The following is a 17,171-nucleotide window of genomic DNA, read 5'->3' on the forward strand; positions in this document are numbered from 1 at the left end:
CTTTTGAATGTTATCTAAGATAAATTTCAAAGTGATTCTTATAGAAGTTCTAAATGAAACAAGATAAGAAAACAGTGGTTCCAAAATTTTAACACAAGAAGTGCTCAATAGCAGCAGGCTGTGGAAGGGCAAATTAGGGTATCTGTCTGGAAACTGTACTTATTTGGCATGATTTTGGTGGGACAGGACTGAATTATAGCCATGCAGGACATTTCTTCATGTTGACATTCACCACTATCAGACTTAAAAGTAGATTTAATTGAGTTACAAGATGAGACCTAATGTACAGTATGGTGAATACAGTTGATAATAATGCTTTCATATACTTGAAATTTCCTGAGAATAGATGTTAAGTGTTCTCACCACACACCAAAAAAATGGTAACTACATGAGGTGATGGATATGTTAATTAGCTTGATTGTGGTAATCGTTTTTAATATATGTATTTACAAAAAATGAAAAAAAAATTCACCTTATCTGTTTTAAAGATTCTGATTCCAAACCTATGTAGAACAGAGGAAAGTACTTTCTAGGCCAAGATTCCTTTCCAATGATTTGTCTGATGGAAACCAACTCCAAGTTAAATACAATCAGACTCTTTAATATTACCAAAATATGTTTAAGAATTAAACTAAACCTTTCAAAGTGTTCTACTTGCCTTGTGATGAAGGATGTTTAAGATCCTTTGCCATTGAAACTACATTGCCATTACCAATCATCAATAAGAATGCCAAATATTAAAGGCAGTGATGGCTGTTTATTTGCTACTATAAAACTGATAAAATAAGACTATCAAATCTTTCATTTATTTCTGATTAGTTATTATCACAGTTTAAGGAGAAAATTAACTTGCTTGACAGGCTTATATGAGGCCGGAGTTGACTGAAAACCAATACAAAAGCAGTCATAAGATTGGAGGCCTTACTTTAATCACACTTTGTAAGGGCTCAAGCGTCTCTTTATGCAAATACTTTTCAAATGGACATTCTCCCCTCCCCCAGCCCCCAAACTGCAAATAGTAATTTCAAATCAAAAGAAAGGAAAGAAAAAATAACACGGACATGTTTAAAGAGGAAACAGGCAATGAGGAGAACTGTTGTGCATCTTATCCTTCCAAGAATTTAAGAAATTCTCCTGTGTATAAAGAGGGCTCATGCCTTTTCTTTAAAGCTATCCAGGATTACCCATCATTAATCCCTTTGCTCTCTAGCCTCCCACATTTTCTCCCCACATTTTGCTTTTACTTTTTACCACAGACTAACCATAGTATGTCTTGAATTATGACAATTTATTTCATCTAATTCCTCCTTTGGATGACAAGGTCTTAGAGAGAAAGAGACCTTATCTTAATTATCTTGAATCCCCCAAAACACAGGGAATGTAGGGCCTTACAGGAAACAGGGTTACCAAGAAAGAATCCCACTTATGGACATATATACACTACCAAACGTAAGGTAGATAGCTAGTGGGAAGCAGCCGCATAGCACAGGGAGATCAGATCAGTGCTTTGTGACCGCCTGGAGGGGTGGGATAGGGAGGGTGGGAGGGAGATGCAAAAGGAAGGGGATATGGGAACATATGTATATGTATAACTGATTAAATTTGTTATAAAGCAGAAACTAACACACCATTGTTAAGAAATTATACTCCAATAAAGATGTAAAAAAAAAAAAAAGAATCCCACTTATGTTTAATGTGTGTGTTTCTGTGCTGCTTTTATAAAAGTGTATTCACTTATTTCATTTGTCTTGCCTTCTCAGTAAGACTAAAACTTAAGGCAATTAAAATTTATTTTTCTATATGTTTCTTCTTTATATAATCACATGAACTAATTTATAAACCAAACCTTACATCCATAAGTAGTAGTAAAAGTGTGTCAGCCTCTAAGAATCATGAAACTAAGGAAAAAATTCTTATCACTAGCATTATACTTTAATCAGATTAAAAAACCTGATCAGTTGGTTGAATGAGGGAATATCTAGGTTATGCCTTTCTTTAAGTAGTTTCCTTTAGGGACTGTCATCATGTTGTTGAAGTGGAGAGTTGTAACTTTGTGTGGATTCTGGACAGTCAATAATATGTATTTAAAAGCTGCACTACTGCAAAACGGGTATTATCCAGGTACTCATACACTTTTCTTTTATTGTTACTTGATTTTTATTTATTTTTTTAAAATTTATTTTTATTGCTGGCTGCGTTGGGTCTTAGTTGCAGCATGTGGAATCTTTTGTTGCAGTGCGTGGGCTCTTTGTTGTGGTGCGTGCGTGGGCTTTCTCTCTAGTTGTGGCACGCAGGCTCAGTAGTTGTGGCATGCGGGCTCAGTAGTTGCGACGCGCAGGCTTAGTTGCCCCATGGCGTGTGGGATCTTAGCTCCCCGACCAGGGATTGAACCTGCATCCCCTGCATTGGAAGACGCATTCTTAACCACTGGACCACCAGGGGAGTCCCTGTTATTTGATTTTCTTTTTTTTTTCGGCGGTACGTGGGCTTCTCACTGTTGTGGCCTCTCCCATTGCAGAGCACGGGCTCCGGACGCGCAGGATCAGCAACCATGGCTCACGGGCCCAGCTGCTCCGCGGCATGCGGGATCTTCCCGGACCGGGGCATGAACCCGTGTCCCCTGCATCGGCAGGTGGACTCTCAACCACTGCGCCACCAGGGAAGCCCGTTACTTGATTTTTAAACTTTGTTTTAGCCACTTAAAAACTGTTATGACACAATTTGCTTCAAATCCATTCCAAGTTGTATATTTGTTTTCTAATTAAAAAATTACAATTTATACCCCCATCCAAAAAAAGTACACAAACCAATTGTATATAAATTCACTGTTATTTTGGGAGGTATTATCTGACTACAGAAAATGTCTTCAAAGAAATTTTCCAGGGCCTCCCTGGTGGCGCAGTGGTTGGGAGTCCGCCTGCCGATGCAGGGGACACGGGTTCGTGCCCCGATCCCGGAGGATCCCACATGCCGCGGAGCGGCTGGGCCCGCGAGCCATGGCCGCGGGGCCTGTGTGTCCGGAGCCTGTGCTCCGCGGCGGGAGAGGCCACAGCAGTGAGAGGCCCGCGTACAGCAAAAAAAAAAAAAAAAAAAAAAAAAAAGAAATTTTCCAGCTTGCTGCATAATCTGCCTGAGCACTAAATTCCTATTTGCAAAATGGAGTTAATAATATCTGCCTCAGAAGAACCTAAGTGTGCATCGACAGATGAATGGATAAAGACGTGGCACATATATACAATGGAATATTACTCAGCCATAAAAAGAAACGAAATTGAGTTATTTGTAGTGAGGTGGATGGACCTAGAGACTGTCATACAGAGTGAAGTAAGTCAGAAAGAGAAAAACAAATACTGTATGCTAACACATATATATGTAATTTAAAGAAAAAAATGGTTATGAAGAACACAGGGGAAGGACAGGAATAAAGATGCAGATGCAGAGAATGGACTTGAGGACACGGGGAGGGGGAAGGGTAAGCTGGGACGAAGTGAGAGAGTGGCATGGACATATATACACTACCAAATGTAAAACAGATAGCTAGTGGGAAGCAGCTGCATAGCACAGGGAGATCAGCTCGGTGCTTTGTGACCACCTAGAGGGGTGGGATAGGGAGGGTGGGAGGGAGATGCAAGGGGGAGGAGATATGGGGATATATGTATATGTATAGCTGATTCACTTTGTTATAAAGCAGAAACTAACACACCATTGTAAAGCAATTATACTCCAATAAAGATGTTAAAAAAAAAATCTGCCTCACAAGGATACTGTGGAAATTAAATGGGAGTAATGTGTCTAGTACTGGGCCTGGCACAAAGAGACACCCCAGAAAGAGCACTTTCTTTCCCCTGACTACTGGAGGATGATTATATGGAAAATGAATATCTTTCGATAAGGCCACAATGATTAAAATATATTTAGTGAAACCATTCCCCTCCACCCCCCTTCTTGTTCATGAAAAGAAGACATTTCCTTCTGGAAGTCTTCTCAAACTAACACAGCATCACACTAAATTACAATACTCCAATATATACTACTCTCCACATACAAGGTCCTATGTATGAAAGTGCTTTGTACACAGTACACTGTCATGGTAAGATAAATTATCATTATCATATGTTCATGTTATATTTGTACTTCATTTTGTTAATGATATAAAATGTAAGTTCATATGCTTTAGTTATTTAAAAATGTATGTTCACATGCTTTAGATAGTACGCTGTAAACTCTTTAAGAATATTAAAGAATTAATATTTAATATTTAACATTACTGTCACTTCACAACATCTGGTTCAGGAACACATTCCCTAAGTACTCAATAATTAAATTTCTGAAAAAATGTCAAAGTGACAGAAGATCTCTTCATATGAAAACCAGAATACATACAAATATTGTCACCCTAAATACTTTGCACATCAAGGTAGAACATAAATAAATGGACAAAATATTAATTAAATGATATCGTAAGTAAATATTTTTTTCTAACTGAGCTTATTTATTATAAGCTCTAAATAGAAAGAAAAATAAGAAAACAAAGACTTTTGAAAAGTATTTCAGTTACATTCTATAAATTTTCAGTGCAATGTATAAATGAGAATGGCTGTAACTTGCATTTACCTGTTTTTTAGCAGAGCTGTAAGGCTCTCAGAATTGAGTTGCTGCATTAAGGCCTCTCTCAGTGTTGGAAGCATGGACAGCACTATAATACAAACAGAAAATTAAAAAGGTCACAAGTGATAGGACTGCCTTCACTGAGAAATGCACATTGTTTTAGGCTATATGACAGGACTAGCAGCTAGCAAGGGTTGGTAAGGAAGTTCAGGGCTTTCAAATTATTATTAAGAATAAAAACCAGTTACATACTAATAAATCATTTATCTGCTCACGTGAAGCAAAATTATGCATATACATGTTGTGATCATAGTGATGCAAACAAGTACACGTAGAATAAAGAATGGGAAGAATTATTCCCAAATGTTAACAGTGTTGGTCTTTGGGCTACAGACTATGGATAATTCTTTTTTTTTTCCAGATCTTTTACAATAAATGTTTATTTCTGATTCAATAAAATGATCTTTTGTCTTTAGCTATGCTTCTTGCTCCACATTTTATTTCTAATTTTAGAAAACATTTATTTCTTAAATACTACAAAGCAACAGGCATTTGTTACAACCTAGACAAAAGTGCATCAGGCTAGGAATTAAGAGCTGCCGAGCTGTAGTTTTGGTTTTGACAATGGCTATTGTTTGAATACCAACATGAAGATACAGTAAGATATAATACTCTATGGAAAAAAAGACTGCATGTAATTTATGGGAGTTACTTTATTTATGGCTCTATGCATGGTATAAGCAATGTTGGTGAAATGTACATACATGAATTTAAAATGTATTTCTAACACTAAAGAAGTCGTGATAACAAAATGAAAAAATATCAAGAGATTACAAATGCCATATTCTAAAAGGGAAAACTTTAGTGTATGATTTTTACTTCTTGACAAGGCAAGATATTAATGACAAGATCCATGTTATTTTTTTCTATAGAAAATTCAGCTTTTAACCTACTCTAAACATTTATTTCAGTGCTGCATTGTGTGTAGCTTCAGCATATTTCCTCAAGATATATGACTAAATCACCTAAGTTGTTTAGACCACTAACTAAAGTAGCAGCTCAGTCAATGTAAAATGTGGTTTCTCTCTTAGTGTCCGTGGTATATATATCTAGCCTAAACATGGTATTTTATCTTACCAAGAAAAAGCAACACTAGAGTCCTACATTCAGAAAAAGTAGTAGGGAACTTTAAAGATTATGTGGTATGACAACATGATTTAAGAGGAATCTCTTCAATAATTCTCCTGAGAGATAAGAGCTTCTGACTTTCCACTTCAGCATATTCAACCAAAGACAAGGCTATTCTTCTCTTCTAGCCATCTGTACTAACACTGAACAAATATGTTTCTGTATTGAGTTGAATACAGCTTTCATGTCTTGCTTTAGCCGCCTGGTCTCCATGATAAACATCCCCAGTCCAACCACAAATCACAGGACAACCCTTCACCAGCCTTGAATCTGTGTGACCCTGAGCAAATTATTTAACTTCTCTGTGCCTCAGTTTCCTCATCTGTAAACTGAGGATGACAGTGGATCTACCTTACAGGACTGTTGTAAGGATTAAGGATAAAAGGCATTAAACAGTGCTTCTTTACACATGGAAATGCTCAGTAAGTGTTAGCTCTTTTTATTATTATCCTTACTTGGCTTCTTCTGACACATGCCAGTTTGTATCTTCTTAACATGTGAGAGGCAGAAATGGACCTCTGCTCTGACTACCACAGAGCATGTTATAACTACCTATGAGCTGAACCACAGACTTTATTACTTCAGTCTAAGATTACATTAGTATTTCCAGAAGTCACATCATACTCTGGTTCATAACAAGCTTATGTTCAACTAGAATTCCCAATCTTTACTCATACATCCTGTTTTTAAGCAAGCTTGGATAATTCTGTATCAGTACAATTGACTTTTAATGCAGAACAATTCTTTTATCCCAGTCTAGCACTTAAACGGGACTAGACTATTTTGCATCCCAAAACTTCATTTGTGGTGTCAGTTATGCATCCAAGCATTGTGTCATGTGTAAATTTAATAAGCACTTCTCCCATATCTTTAGTAAAATCATGAAGATGGTAAAGACAATGGGCAGGGCACAGAAGCATTCCATTAGATACTATCTTTCAAGTTGGGGCCAACTTCTTGGGTTAAAAAACTGATTATATTTACCTAAAAGTACTGAATATTTCTAGTATGTCCATTACGTCTTATTCAAAAGAACAGAAATTTAATTATATGATTTGTAACCCCATTATCAGTACATATTAGAAAGCTAATTTGGAAATTTTTTCAGTGAACCTATATTTTGGCTCTTAGTGGGCACCATATTTTAGTTTTAACTGCCTGTATCAGCTATTTATTCATCTGAGGGGTGTGATGGTCATGGAAAAGTGCCACTCGCATCTTCTGCTGGGAGGAGCATAATTAACTGACAGCTCCAGCTGCCACCCCTCTGGATCTACACTACTCTCAGCCAATGACAGTGCTTGGTGGGGATACTAAAGCAGGCCCGATCCTGAGGGACTCCTCTACCAGGGAACTTAGGCTTGAGGACTCCCGACTGGCCTGTCAAAACTTTCTTAAAACTGTGCTGTAGTCAGACTCTTCTTACCTAACCTTCCTTCCTTTGCCCATTCTATTCACAACTATCAGACCTGTACGGTGGTCTAAAGGCTCTCCTTGCTTACTTCTGTTCTCTCCTCTTTATTCTGCATGGGCGTTCCCCCCAGTCAGTCTCCTGCACATCTAATCCCATCTTACCTGTGCTTCCCAGAGCACCTAAACTGACACAAGGGTCCATGTCAAACTAAGATGTATTTTGAGATCCCAGAAGTCAGCATTTTTCATTTTTTGAAAACTTGAGTAATAACTGGAAATGAACTGTTCTTAAACTAGTGGTTACCAGTGGGGAGAGGGAAGGGGGCAGGGGCAGTACAGGGGTAGGAAAAAAAAAAGAATTATTATGGGATTATATGAAATCATGTATGTGAAACTTTTGAAAACTGTAAAGCACTAAAGAATTTAAAGAAGCTTTCATTCAATTAAAAAGAAAAGAAAAGAAAAGAAAAAAAAGAAATGGACTGCTCTTATTCTTTAAAAATTCATTAAAATGTCCTTGGTAGTACCACTACATTGAATGCTAAATTTAAAGAATTGTGTAATTTTTAAAAAGTTATCAGTTACTGAGTATTTATTATGTACCAAGCACTTTATATGAATTACCGCATTCTCATAAAACATTTATGAAGTGGGTTTTATGATGGTCATTTTATAGAGGAAAGAACTAGATTTAGATTTGCCCAAAGACACACAGATATTACAAGGCAAAACTAGGAACGGAACCAGATCTGCCTCACCCTTGAGCCTGTGCTCTTACTTACTGTACCTTATCTGAGTTGCCATTTTACACAGCATTTATGATTAATTTTTGGTTTATAGATTGAAGTATTATTATTTCAAACATTAAAAATCATGGGACTTGCCTGGCAGTCCAGTGGTTAAGACTCTGCGCTCCCAATGAAGGGGGCACGTGTTCAATCCCCGGTAGGGGAACTAAGATCCCGCGTGCCGCACAGCACAGACAAAAAAAAAAAAAAAAAAATCATACTCCAGCTGAAATGGAATGTGTCTCTTTTTTTTTTTTTTTTTTTTTTTTTGCGGTACACGGGCCTCTCACTGTTGTGGCCTCTCTCCCATTGCGGAGCACAGGCTCCGGATGTGCAGGCTCAGCAGCCATGGCTCACGGGCCCAGCCGCTCCGCGGCATGTGGGATCTTCCCAGACCGGGACACGAACCCGTGTCCCCTGCATTGGCAGGCGGACTCTCAACCACTGTGCCACCAGGGAAGCCCTGGAATGTGCCTCTTAACCTTCTTAATCCCAGCCTCTTTATCAAATGAGACTGAACTAAAAACAAAGTTCTTCCAACCTTGAAAAAATATTCTACTTTTAAAATTGAACAAAGAGAACCTACCTTTATAAATTTTTTTCTAAATTAAATTGTTCTTGAAAGAAATGGTAGAAAAGCATTAAGCTTCAAACAATAACAAAGAAAAACAAGTTTGACATGGATTTGAGAACTAATTCTTCAAGGAGTTATGCCAATTATAACATAACACCTTGTTTTCTTCAAATATGAGCAGCTGATTTTGTTATAGCATCCTCCCAGTAGGTTTCTAGCTCTGGAGATTAAATTATTACCACTGATTAACACTGAGTGTATACTATTGTGTTAGACTTATAGGTCTCTAGGTGCCTTGTAAATGTAAGAAATTCTGTACTATGACATATATGGCCCAATGGCATCAGGCCCACTCCTGCAGCCCTGTCTCCTATCACTCTTCTTCCATTGCTCATGCTACTCTAGCTACACAGCCTTTTTTGCTATTTCTCAAATATGCCAAGTTTGTTCCCACCACAGGCATTTTGTATGGCTCCCTCCATTGTACCATTTAATTTCTCCTCAAATGTCACCTCCTTAAAGAGGCCTGACTCCTGGTTGCCCCACCTTAAAGGGCACCCCACCCCTCACACAGCTCATTCTCCTGTAAGCAGTCATTACTGCCTAAAGTCATTTACCTGTTGTTTATCATCTTTTTCTCTCACTAGTGAATAAACTCTGAAGGTCAGGTTTTTTTTTTTTTTTTTTTTTTCCGCGGTACGCGGGCCTCTCACTGTTGTGGCCTCTCCCGCTGCGGAGCACAGGTTCCGGATGCGCAGGCTCAGCAGCCATGGCTCACAGGCCCAGCCACTCCGCAGCATGTGGGATCTTCCCGGACCGGGGCACGAACCTGTGTCCCCTGCATCGGCAGGCAGACTCTCAACTACTGCGCCACCCAGGAAGCCCAAGGTCAGGTTTTTTTGTTTTAAATTGTTCACCTTCTGTTTCCCCAGTGCTGAGTACTCTGAGTATTTGCTGAATGAATAAATAAAATGAATGAACAAGCATCTATGTTGCATATTAATTTACATTGATTTTCCAAATCTACATTAAATGATGTATTTCAGTTAAATCATGTAAATACTTGCTAGATTTATCATTTTTGCCTTTTCCTCTAACTTTGGTCCTGGAGGTATGCAAATTAATATAAATAATCAAGCAACTTTATACATGTATAAATAGTTCTCTTTGTCTTACCTGTCATATTGCAAGTTCTCTGGTTACTTTCAAAATGATATTGTCGTCGTGCTTGGGCAATGTATTCTGCAGCCTCCCTTTCTTGTATTTCTCTGATTTTCTTCTGTCCATATTTCCCCAGGATATATACTCCTAAAATTATTTTTTAAAACAAGTTAGTATATTAATTTAGTTAATCAGAGTATTAAAAATTCTAAACAGTATTTTAACCCACTTTATCCAAATATGAGGCTTATATTAGTGCAAAGCTAAAAATTACAACTTTTAAGAGCCTAAATTAAAGAACTTATAGAATTGCAACCTGAAGAGAAGGAAAAGGAGACTGGCATTTTAAAAGCCAATGATAGATGGGTACATAAAGACTAGGTCTAAAGAAACAGAATGGAATTAAATCTACAAAGTCAGGCAATGCCTTTAATAGCGAACTGGAGATATTCTAAATGTCCAGCAAAAGCCAACTGTTTAAATACATTATGGTCTAGCCATACAATGGACTCTTACGTAGCTATTAAAAACTACATTGCTAAATAGTTAATGACTTAAGGAAACATCCATGTTATAGTGTTAGAGGATAAAATAAGATCCTAGAAGTTTTGCTTTTTAATGTACGTAAACATATATGACAACAGATGGATTTTAATTTCTTACATATATTAAACAATGATCATTGCTAAATAGTGGGAGAGCAGGTAATTTTCTTCCTTCGGCTTGCTTCTCTATGGTTTACACATTTTCTTCAATCAAAATATAATACTTTTTAAAAATATAAGAAAAAATTTAAAAGGAAGAATAAAAGAAAGGTAGGTTGTCAAGCAGACATCTAAAACTAGAAACTTAAGTGCAAAAGGGAAGGTGAAGAGGGTACAAAACTTCCTAAATTATGACACTACGATAGAAAAACATGGGTGGGGTCTTGCGGCCTGTAATTTACTTTAACACATTTCAGTATAGACAGTACAATATGAAACGTGCACATTTTGGTCATACATTATTGGCAGTCAGTTGTCCTGACTGGGAATGTTAACACTCCCGCGTGGTTAGTTAGCATTTGATCAAAAGCCATATTTCAAGGCTTAAGCACTTCAACTAACCTAGCAAAATGAATATCAGAAATGGCTTTTCACAGATTAAATGACTGGTGTTTAAGATACTGGGTTAGCTGAAACATTTTAGTAATATTCATTTGAACAAGAATATACAAGCAAGTCCTTCACCCTTAGGAATGGCTTAGTCTCAGATCCTCAGCTGCTAGTTCGAAGGATTCTTAGTCAAGAGTGTTAACCAAATGGCCAGCAGAATCCTACATCTAGAATACTGTTGCATTTGCTTTGGGTAAATCGTTTATGCATGGTTCTGTTGTAGCACAAAGAAAGGACAATGGGATTTCAATGAGCTTATAGAACAAGTTATGATACTGTTTTATCTATGCTTGATAATAGATGTTTTAATGTGAGCCAGAATTTGTTTCGTGATAACCTGGCAACAAGGCTGTAGGAGAGTAACTAATCCTCACCTACCTTCCAACTGTCTGCAGCCTCCAATATAACAAGAAAGAACATAAGAATTGTACATGACCTAAATAATTGGATTTGGTCTGTTTGTCACAGGTGGGAAGGAGGAAGCCCACTAAGAACTGCAAAGCAAACACGTATACTGAATTATTTTCACTAATGTAAGCAATACAGATGAACTGATAACATGTTATATGTCTTAAAAAGACATTGAAAGACTATGTGCTACAAATAATTAGAAATAAAGTGTGACTGCTGTTATGTCTATATGCAAAAAATGTATTACAATCTCCTTAAAGAATAAATAAAAATTCATATAAATGTCTTCAGAGCTACCTTTCTTGTAATTCATCCTCAATAAACTGAAGACAGTGCCGTAATACTAACAGAATGAAGCAACTGACTTACGTTTCACAAAGTAACCCTTTGACAGGCAACTCTTATATAATAACTACTTCTCAATGAATTGCTTCTATTTTATTTGCACAACAGATGGCTAAAAGTTATGTGTAAAATGATTATTATTTCTCAAATAATAATAGTAGTGTAAAATGAAACGCTGCAATGATACCCCTTGTACAGTTAAGAATTTTCTGGAATAATAGTAAATTTGATTGGTCTATGTGTTTTCCTGGGGAGAAGGTCCACTTCTTTCATTAGATTTTCAACAGTGTCTGACAAAAACACTTTAGGAACTACAGTTGACCTCTGAACGACTCCAGGGTTAGGTGTGCAGAACAGTCCCTCCAGAAGTGGAAAATCTGCTTGTAACTTTACAGTGGGCTCAATTCATAGTTCTGTGCCCTTGGATTCAACCAAGGATCTGTTGTGCTGCAGTATTTACTGAAAAAAGTCTGCATATAAGTGGCCTTGCACAATTCAAATCTGAGCTGTTCAAAGGTCAAATGCACTGTGTAAGTGGCCCTGTGCAATTCAAACCTGTTTTGTTCAAGGGTCAACTAACTGTTCTGTGTTTATTTGGTAAATGTAGTATATTCTTACTAAAGCTAAAAGATAAATTATTATGGGTTGAAGTGTATCCTAGCCCAAATTAACATGTTGAAGCTCCAGTACTTCAGAAAGTGACGTCATTTGGAGATAGGGTCTTTGCAGAGATAATCAAGTTAAAAGGAGGTCACTGAGGTGGGCCTAATCCAGTACGACTGGTGTTCTTATAAGAACGAGAAATTTGGACATAGACATGTGTAGAGGAAAGATGATGTAAAGACACAGGGAGGAGAAAGCTATCTACAAGCCAAGGAGAAGGGCCTGGAACAGATCCTCTCTTAAAGCCCTGAGAGGGAACAAATCCTGCCAACACATTGATCTTGGATTTCTGGCCTCCAGAATTGAGAGACAATACATTTCTGTTGCTTAAGCAACTCAGTTTGTGGTACTTCGTTATGGCAGCCCTAGCAAACTGATACAAGGCATTAGGCTAAAATCCCACAATCCATTATTTTCCTCGAGTTAGCACTGAAGTAAATTCCTATACAAGGACTAATTTACCCAGGCTCTCATTTGCAAAATTCATAAATTCTGATTTTGTCCGATTTGTTTCCCTACGGAAGTAAGAATGAAAGCAGAGAATTCATTACCTAAAACGTGGAGCTCAGGATACACCTGACTTGCTGCCTGGAGTCTGGCCCAGAAGAGAGTAGATACTGATGGCTGTGGCACCAACTAGGCAGGTAACTTTAAGCATATCTTTCCTCTCTCTGGGTCTAAATTTCTTCATAAAATGAAAGGCTGGGATTATATGAGCTTTAAAATTTCTTCTTTAGCTATGACTTTATTTATGAATAATGAAAACATTCACTAAATATCTCAGAAAATAAATGTAAAATGTTTTGACGTTTCCTGTCAGAACACTGCTGGTAAAACAAAATATCTTCTAGCCTTCCCATATTACGAATTTGGTTTTCAAAAACCATCACTTAGTGTCTTAATGGATGAAAATTCTTCAGTATAACTATTTTACTAGGTTAATAATGTCAGTAAGAGTTTGAAAATAATCTATTAACTTCACTCCCATACAAAAGACCACCAAACCCTTCTATTCTGATTCTATTTCAGAAATATTTTCTAAATTTTGCCACTTTAGTCCACTTCTCTACCACTGTCTTCATTCAGACCCAGATTATTTATGCTCTTGAACTGGTTTAACAGCTTCCTAACTCTCCTTTGTTTCTGGTCTCACACCTTTCCAATCCATCTTTTATATGCAAAGTGATTTTCTAAAACTTAAATCTGACTGTACTATTGCCACATTTAGAATTCTTCCACACCCTGCCATCATTTCTTAATGTACAGTCCCTGTTCCACTTACATCAGAATTACTGATGGGGTACTTGTTAAAAATGTCGGGGCTTCCCTGGTGGCGCAGTGGTTGAGAGTCCGCCTGCCGATGCAGGGGAGGCGGGTTCGTGCCCCCATCCGGGAGGAGCCCACATGCCACGGAGCGGCTGGGCCCGTGAGCCATGGCCGCTGGGCCTGCGTATCCGGAGCCTGTGCTCCGCAACGGGAGAGGCCACAGCAGTGAGAGGCCCGCATACCGTAAAAAAAAAAAAAAAAAAAAAAAAAAAATGTCGCCTTGGGGCTTCCCTGGTGGCGCAGTGGTTGAGAGTACGCCTGCCGATGCAGGGGACATGGGTTCGTGACCCAGTCCGGGAAGATCCCACATTCCGTGGAGCGGCTGGGCCTGTAAGCCATGGCCGCTGAGCCTGCGCGTCCGGAGCCTGTGCTCCGCAACGGGAGAGGCCACAACAGTGAGAGGCCTGCGTACCGCAAAAAAAAAAAAAAAAATGTAGACTTTAAGGAAGTTCCTTGAAAACATCCCCAAATGTTTTGTCTTATATGATGTTGTACCCCCAATATATAATATTGGTACACAATTGGAGCTCAATAAACATTTGTTGAATGAATTAAAGAATTAATGAACTGCACTCTGGACCTAAAGAATCAGAATCTCGGAGAAAGAATTCTATATTTTCACTAAGTCCCTTCAGTGATTTTTATCCATACTAAAGTCTGAGAAGCTCCAAATTCTGTAGAATGGCACAATAAGGAAGGCCCTTCACAATCTGCACTCTAGCTACTTCTCCAAATTTATCTTTTGCCACTCCCCATTTGCTCCCTGTGCTTAGCCATAGTGAAATATACACTTTGATTCACCAGAAACAAGGTCTCTGAATCTGCTGAGCAACCCCTTTACCTGCTGTGCCCCCTTCTACTTTGCTAGCTGTAACTCCAGTGGATTCTTCTTTTTTTAAAAATTAATTAATTAATTTTGGGCTGCGTTGGGTCTTCGCTGCTGCACGCGGGCTTTCTCTAGTTGTGTCGAGTGGAGGCTATTCTTCATTGTGGTGGCTTCTCTTGTGGAGCACGGGCTCTTAGGCGCGCGGGCTTCAGTAGTTGTGGCTCACGGGCTCAGTAGTTGTGGCTTGTGGGCTTAGTTGCTCCGTGGCATGTGTGATCTTCCTGGACTACGGATCAAAACTGTGTCCCCTGCGTTGGCAGGCAGATTCTTAACCACTGCACCACCAGGGAAGTCCCTCCAGTGGATTCTTAAGGGAGGCTTGCTGAACACCTCCATGATTCTCTCTCTATGCTCCCACAGAACCCTGCTCTATTATGGTACTCTAATACTCTCACTGTACTACTTTTGTTTATTTCCATTTCTGCTTTCTGGACTGCACTATGAGTTCCTCAAAGTCAAGAACTGTATCTTATTCCTGTGTATCACCAGAGCCCAATATAGAGAGAGTAGGCCCTCTGATTCAAATGTTTGTTGAATGAATGAAAAACCAGAGACCAAACATTAAAGTTTCTTTCCCCAGCACTGAATGGCCAAGCTTCTTGAGCATGCAAGTTGATATCTTACCTAGTTTGCAAATCTGTCAAAATGTGCTACTTCTTCCATGAAGCCCTTTCCTAATTATTTCCAACTGCACAGACTATCTGCCAGTTTGATATATACAGCATTTTTCAGCTCTTATTGTTTTGTATTTTAATTATCTGTATGCTTGCTGCTGTGGTTTGAATGTCTGTGTCTCCCTTAAATTCATATGTTGAAATTCTAATGCCCTATGTGATGGTATCAGGAGGTGGAAGTCTTTGGGAGGCGCTTAGGGCATGACGGTGTGGCTCTCAAGAACGAGATTAGTGTTTTTTTTTTTGGTACACGGGCCTCTCACCGTTGTGGCCTCTCCCATTGCGGAGCACAGGCTCCGGACGCGCAGGCTCAGTGGCCATGGCTCACGGGCCCAGCCGCTCGCGGCATGTGGGATCCTCCCGGACCAGGTCACGAACCCGTGTCCCCTGCATCGGCAGGCGGACTCTCAACCACTGAGCCACCAGGGAAGCCCGAGATTAGTGTTCTTATCAAAGGGCCTTCACAGAGATCCCTAGCCCCTTCTGCCATGTGAGACTATAAGAAGTCTGCAACCCCAAAGCAGACCTTCACCTATCCATGATTGTACCCTGATCTTAGATTTCCAGACTCCAGAACTGGGAGAAATAAATTTCTGTTGTTTATAAGCCACCCAGTCTGTGGTATTTGTTATAGCAGCCTGAAGAAGCTAAGTCATTTGTTTTCATTCCTTTTAGACCATGAAGTCCATGAAGACAAGAGTGGTGTACTGTGGAAAGAGAATGTGCTTCGGGATCTAACACACCTGGGTTTGAGTTCTAGCTTCCCTGTTACTAACTCTGGGACCCTCAACAAGTTTTTAAATTCTTAGCACTCTGGTTCCCACATTTTTGAATGGGGATAACAATAACTATCCTGTCATCATCCCCACTGAATAGAAGAGCTTAATACAGGGCCCACTGGGCACCCACAAAATGGTAGCTACTACTATTAAAAATAGTGAATCTCTGTAAATCTTGTATTTCCAATCATATTACCTTCAACACTACAGGCACTGGATAAATATTTCTTAAAAGTGATGAACTGATATGTACCATGTTATAGGACCTTTCCCTTGAAGCAGAAAGACTATGAGGCTCAAACAAATGCCAATCACGGTCATCTACTCTGTTTTCTTTTTAGACTGACATCCCTTCTTGTTATAAAACACTAGGATTATTTTCTTTTTCTGTTCCTCTGAACCTCTTCCCCCCTTTCTCATTCCTCTTAATCTCTAACTATAAAGCTCTCAATAGATTTTTTTTTTTTTTTTTGCGGTACGCGGGCCCCTCACTGTTGTGGCCTCCCCCGTTGCGGAGCACAGGCTCCGGACGCACAGGCTCAGCGGCCATGGCTCACGGGCCCAGCCGCTCCACGGCATGTGGGATCTTCCCGGACCGGGGTGTGTCCCCTGAATCGGCAGGCGGACTCACAACCACTGCGCCACCAGGGAAGCCCAGCTCTCAATAGATTTTTGAAAAAAATCTATAACTATCTCTTTCTCTTTTGAATTTTATTAATCTTTTTATACAGCAGGTTCTTAGTAGTTATCCATTTTATACATATTAGTGTATATATGTCAATCCCAATCTCCCAATTCATCACACCTATAACTGTCTCTTAAGTGTACTCTTTTGCTTCCCCTATGATTATTTCTAACCTACCATTAGGTTGTTCCATAAATCTGACGGGGTATACTGTTTTTTCTGAGATTGCTAAAGAGATACTATTTTCTTTCCTTCAGTAGAGGCAAAAATATTTTATTTATACTTCTTCCATCACACATAAATCATTAGCTACTACAAATAAAGTGGACTCAGTAGTCTCTGCGTAATTTACATATACATTAGATATCAATGCATGAAGATATAAGAAAATACATTTTATCTATAAAGAATTTTTCAAAGATTGACATTAAAATTTACATATAATCATTATTGATCTGTGGTAGACCTCAGAGACGAGAAAAACACTCTCCTTCCCTCATTAACAAGAAGCCTGTT

General features: G+C 38.8%; 1 protein-coding gene across 2 annotated transcripts in view; it reads right to left on the bottom strand.

Moving 5' to 3' along the window:
• PEX3 (peroxisomal biogenesis factor 3) overlaps positions 1 to 17,171 on the bottom strand; it is a 36,544-nt gene that overhangs the window by 17,945 nt on the left and 1,428 nt on the right. For both annotated transcript variants that reach the window (XM_060114481.1, XM_060114480.1), the window contains exons 2-3: positions 9,748 to 9,879; positions 4,615 to 4,696 (exon numbers count right to left, since the gene is read on the bottom strand). In XM_060114481.1, the coding sequence (XP_059970464.1) occupies positions 4,615 to 4,696; positions 9,748 to 9,879 (214 nt within the window). The remainder of the gene's footprint in view (positions 1 to 4,614; positions 4,697 to 9,747; positions 9,880 to 17,171) is intronic.

Source organism: Mesoplodon densirostris, chromosome 12 (assembly GCF_025265405.1).
Source record: "Mesoplodon densirostris isolate mMesDen1 chromosome 12, mMesDen1 primary haplotype, whole genome shotgun sequence".
NCBI classification, from domain to species: Eukaryota; Metazoa; Chordata; class Mammalia; order Artiodactyla; family Ziphiidae; genus Mesoplodon; species Mesoplodon densirostris.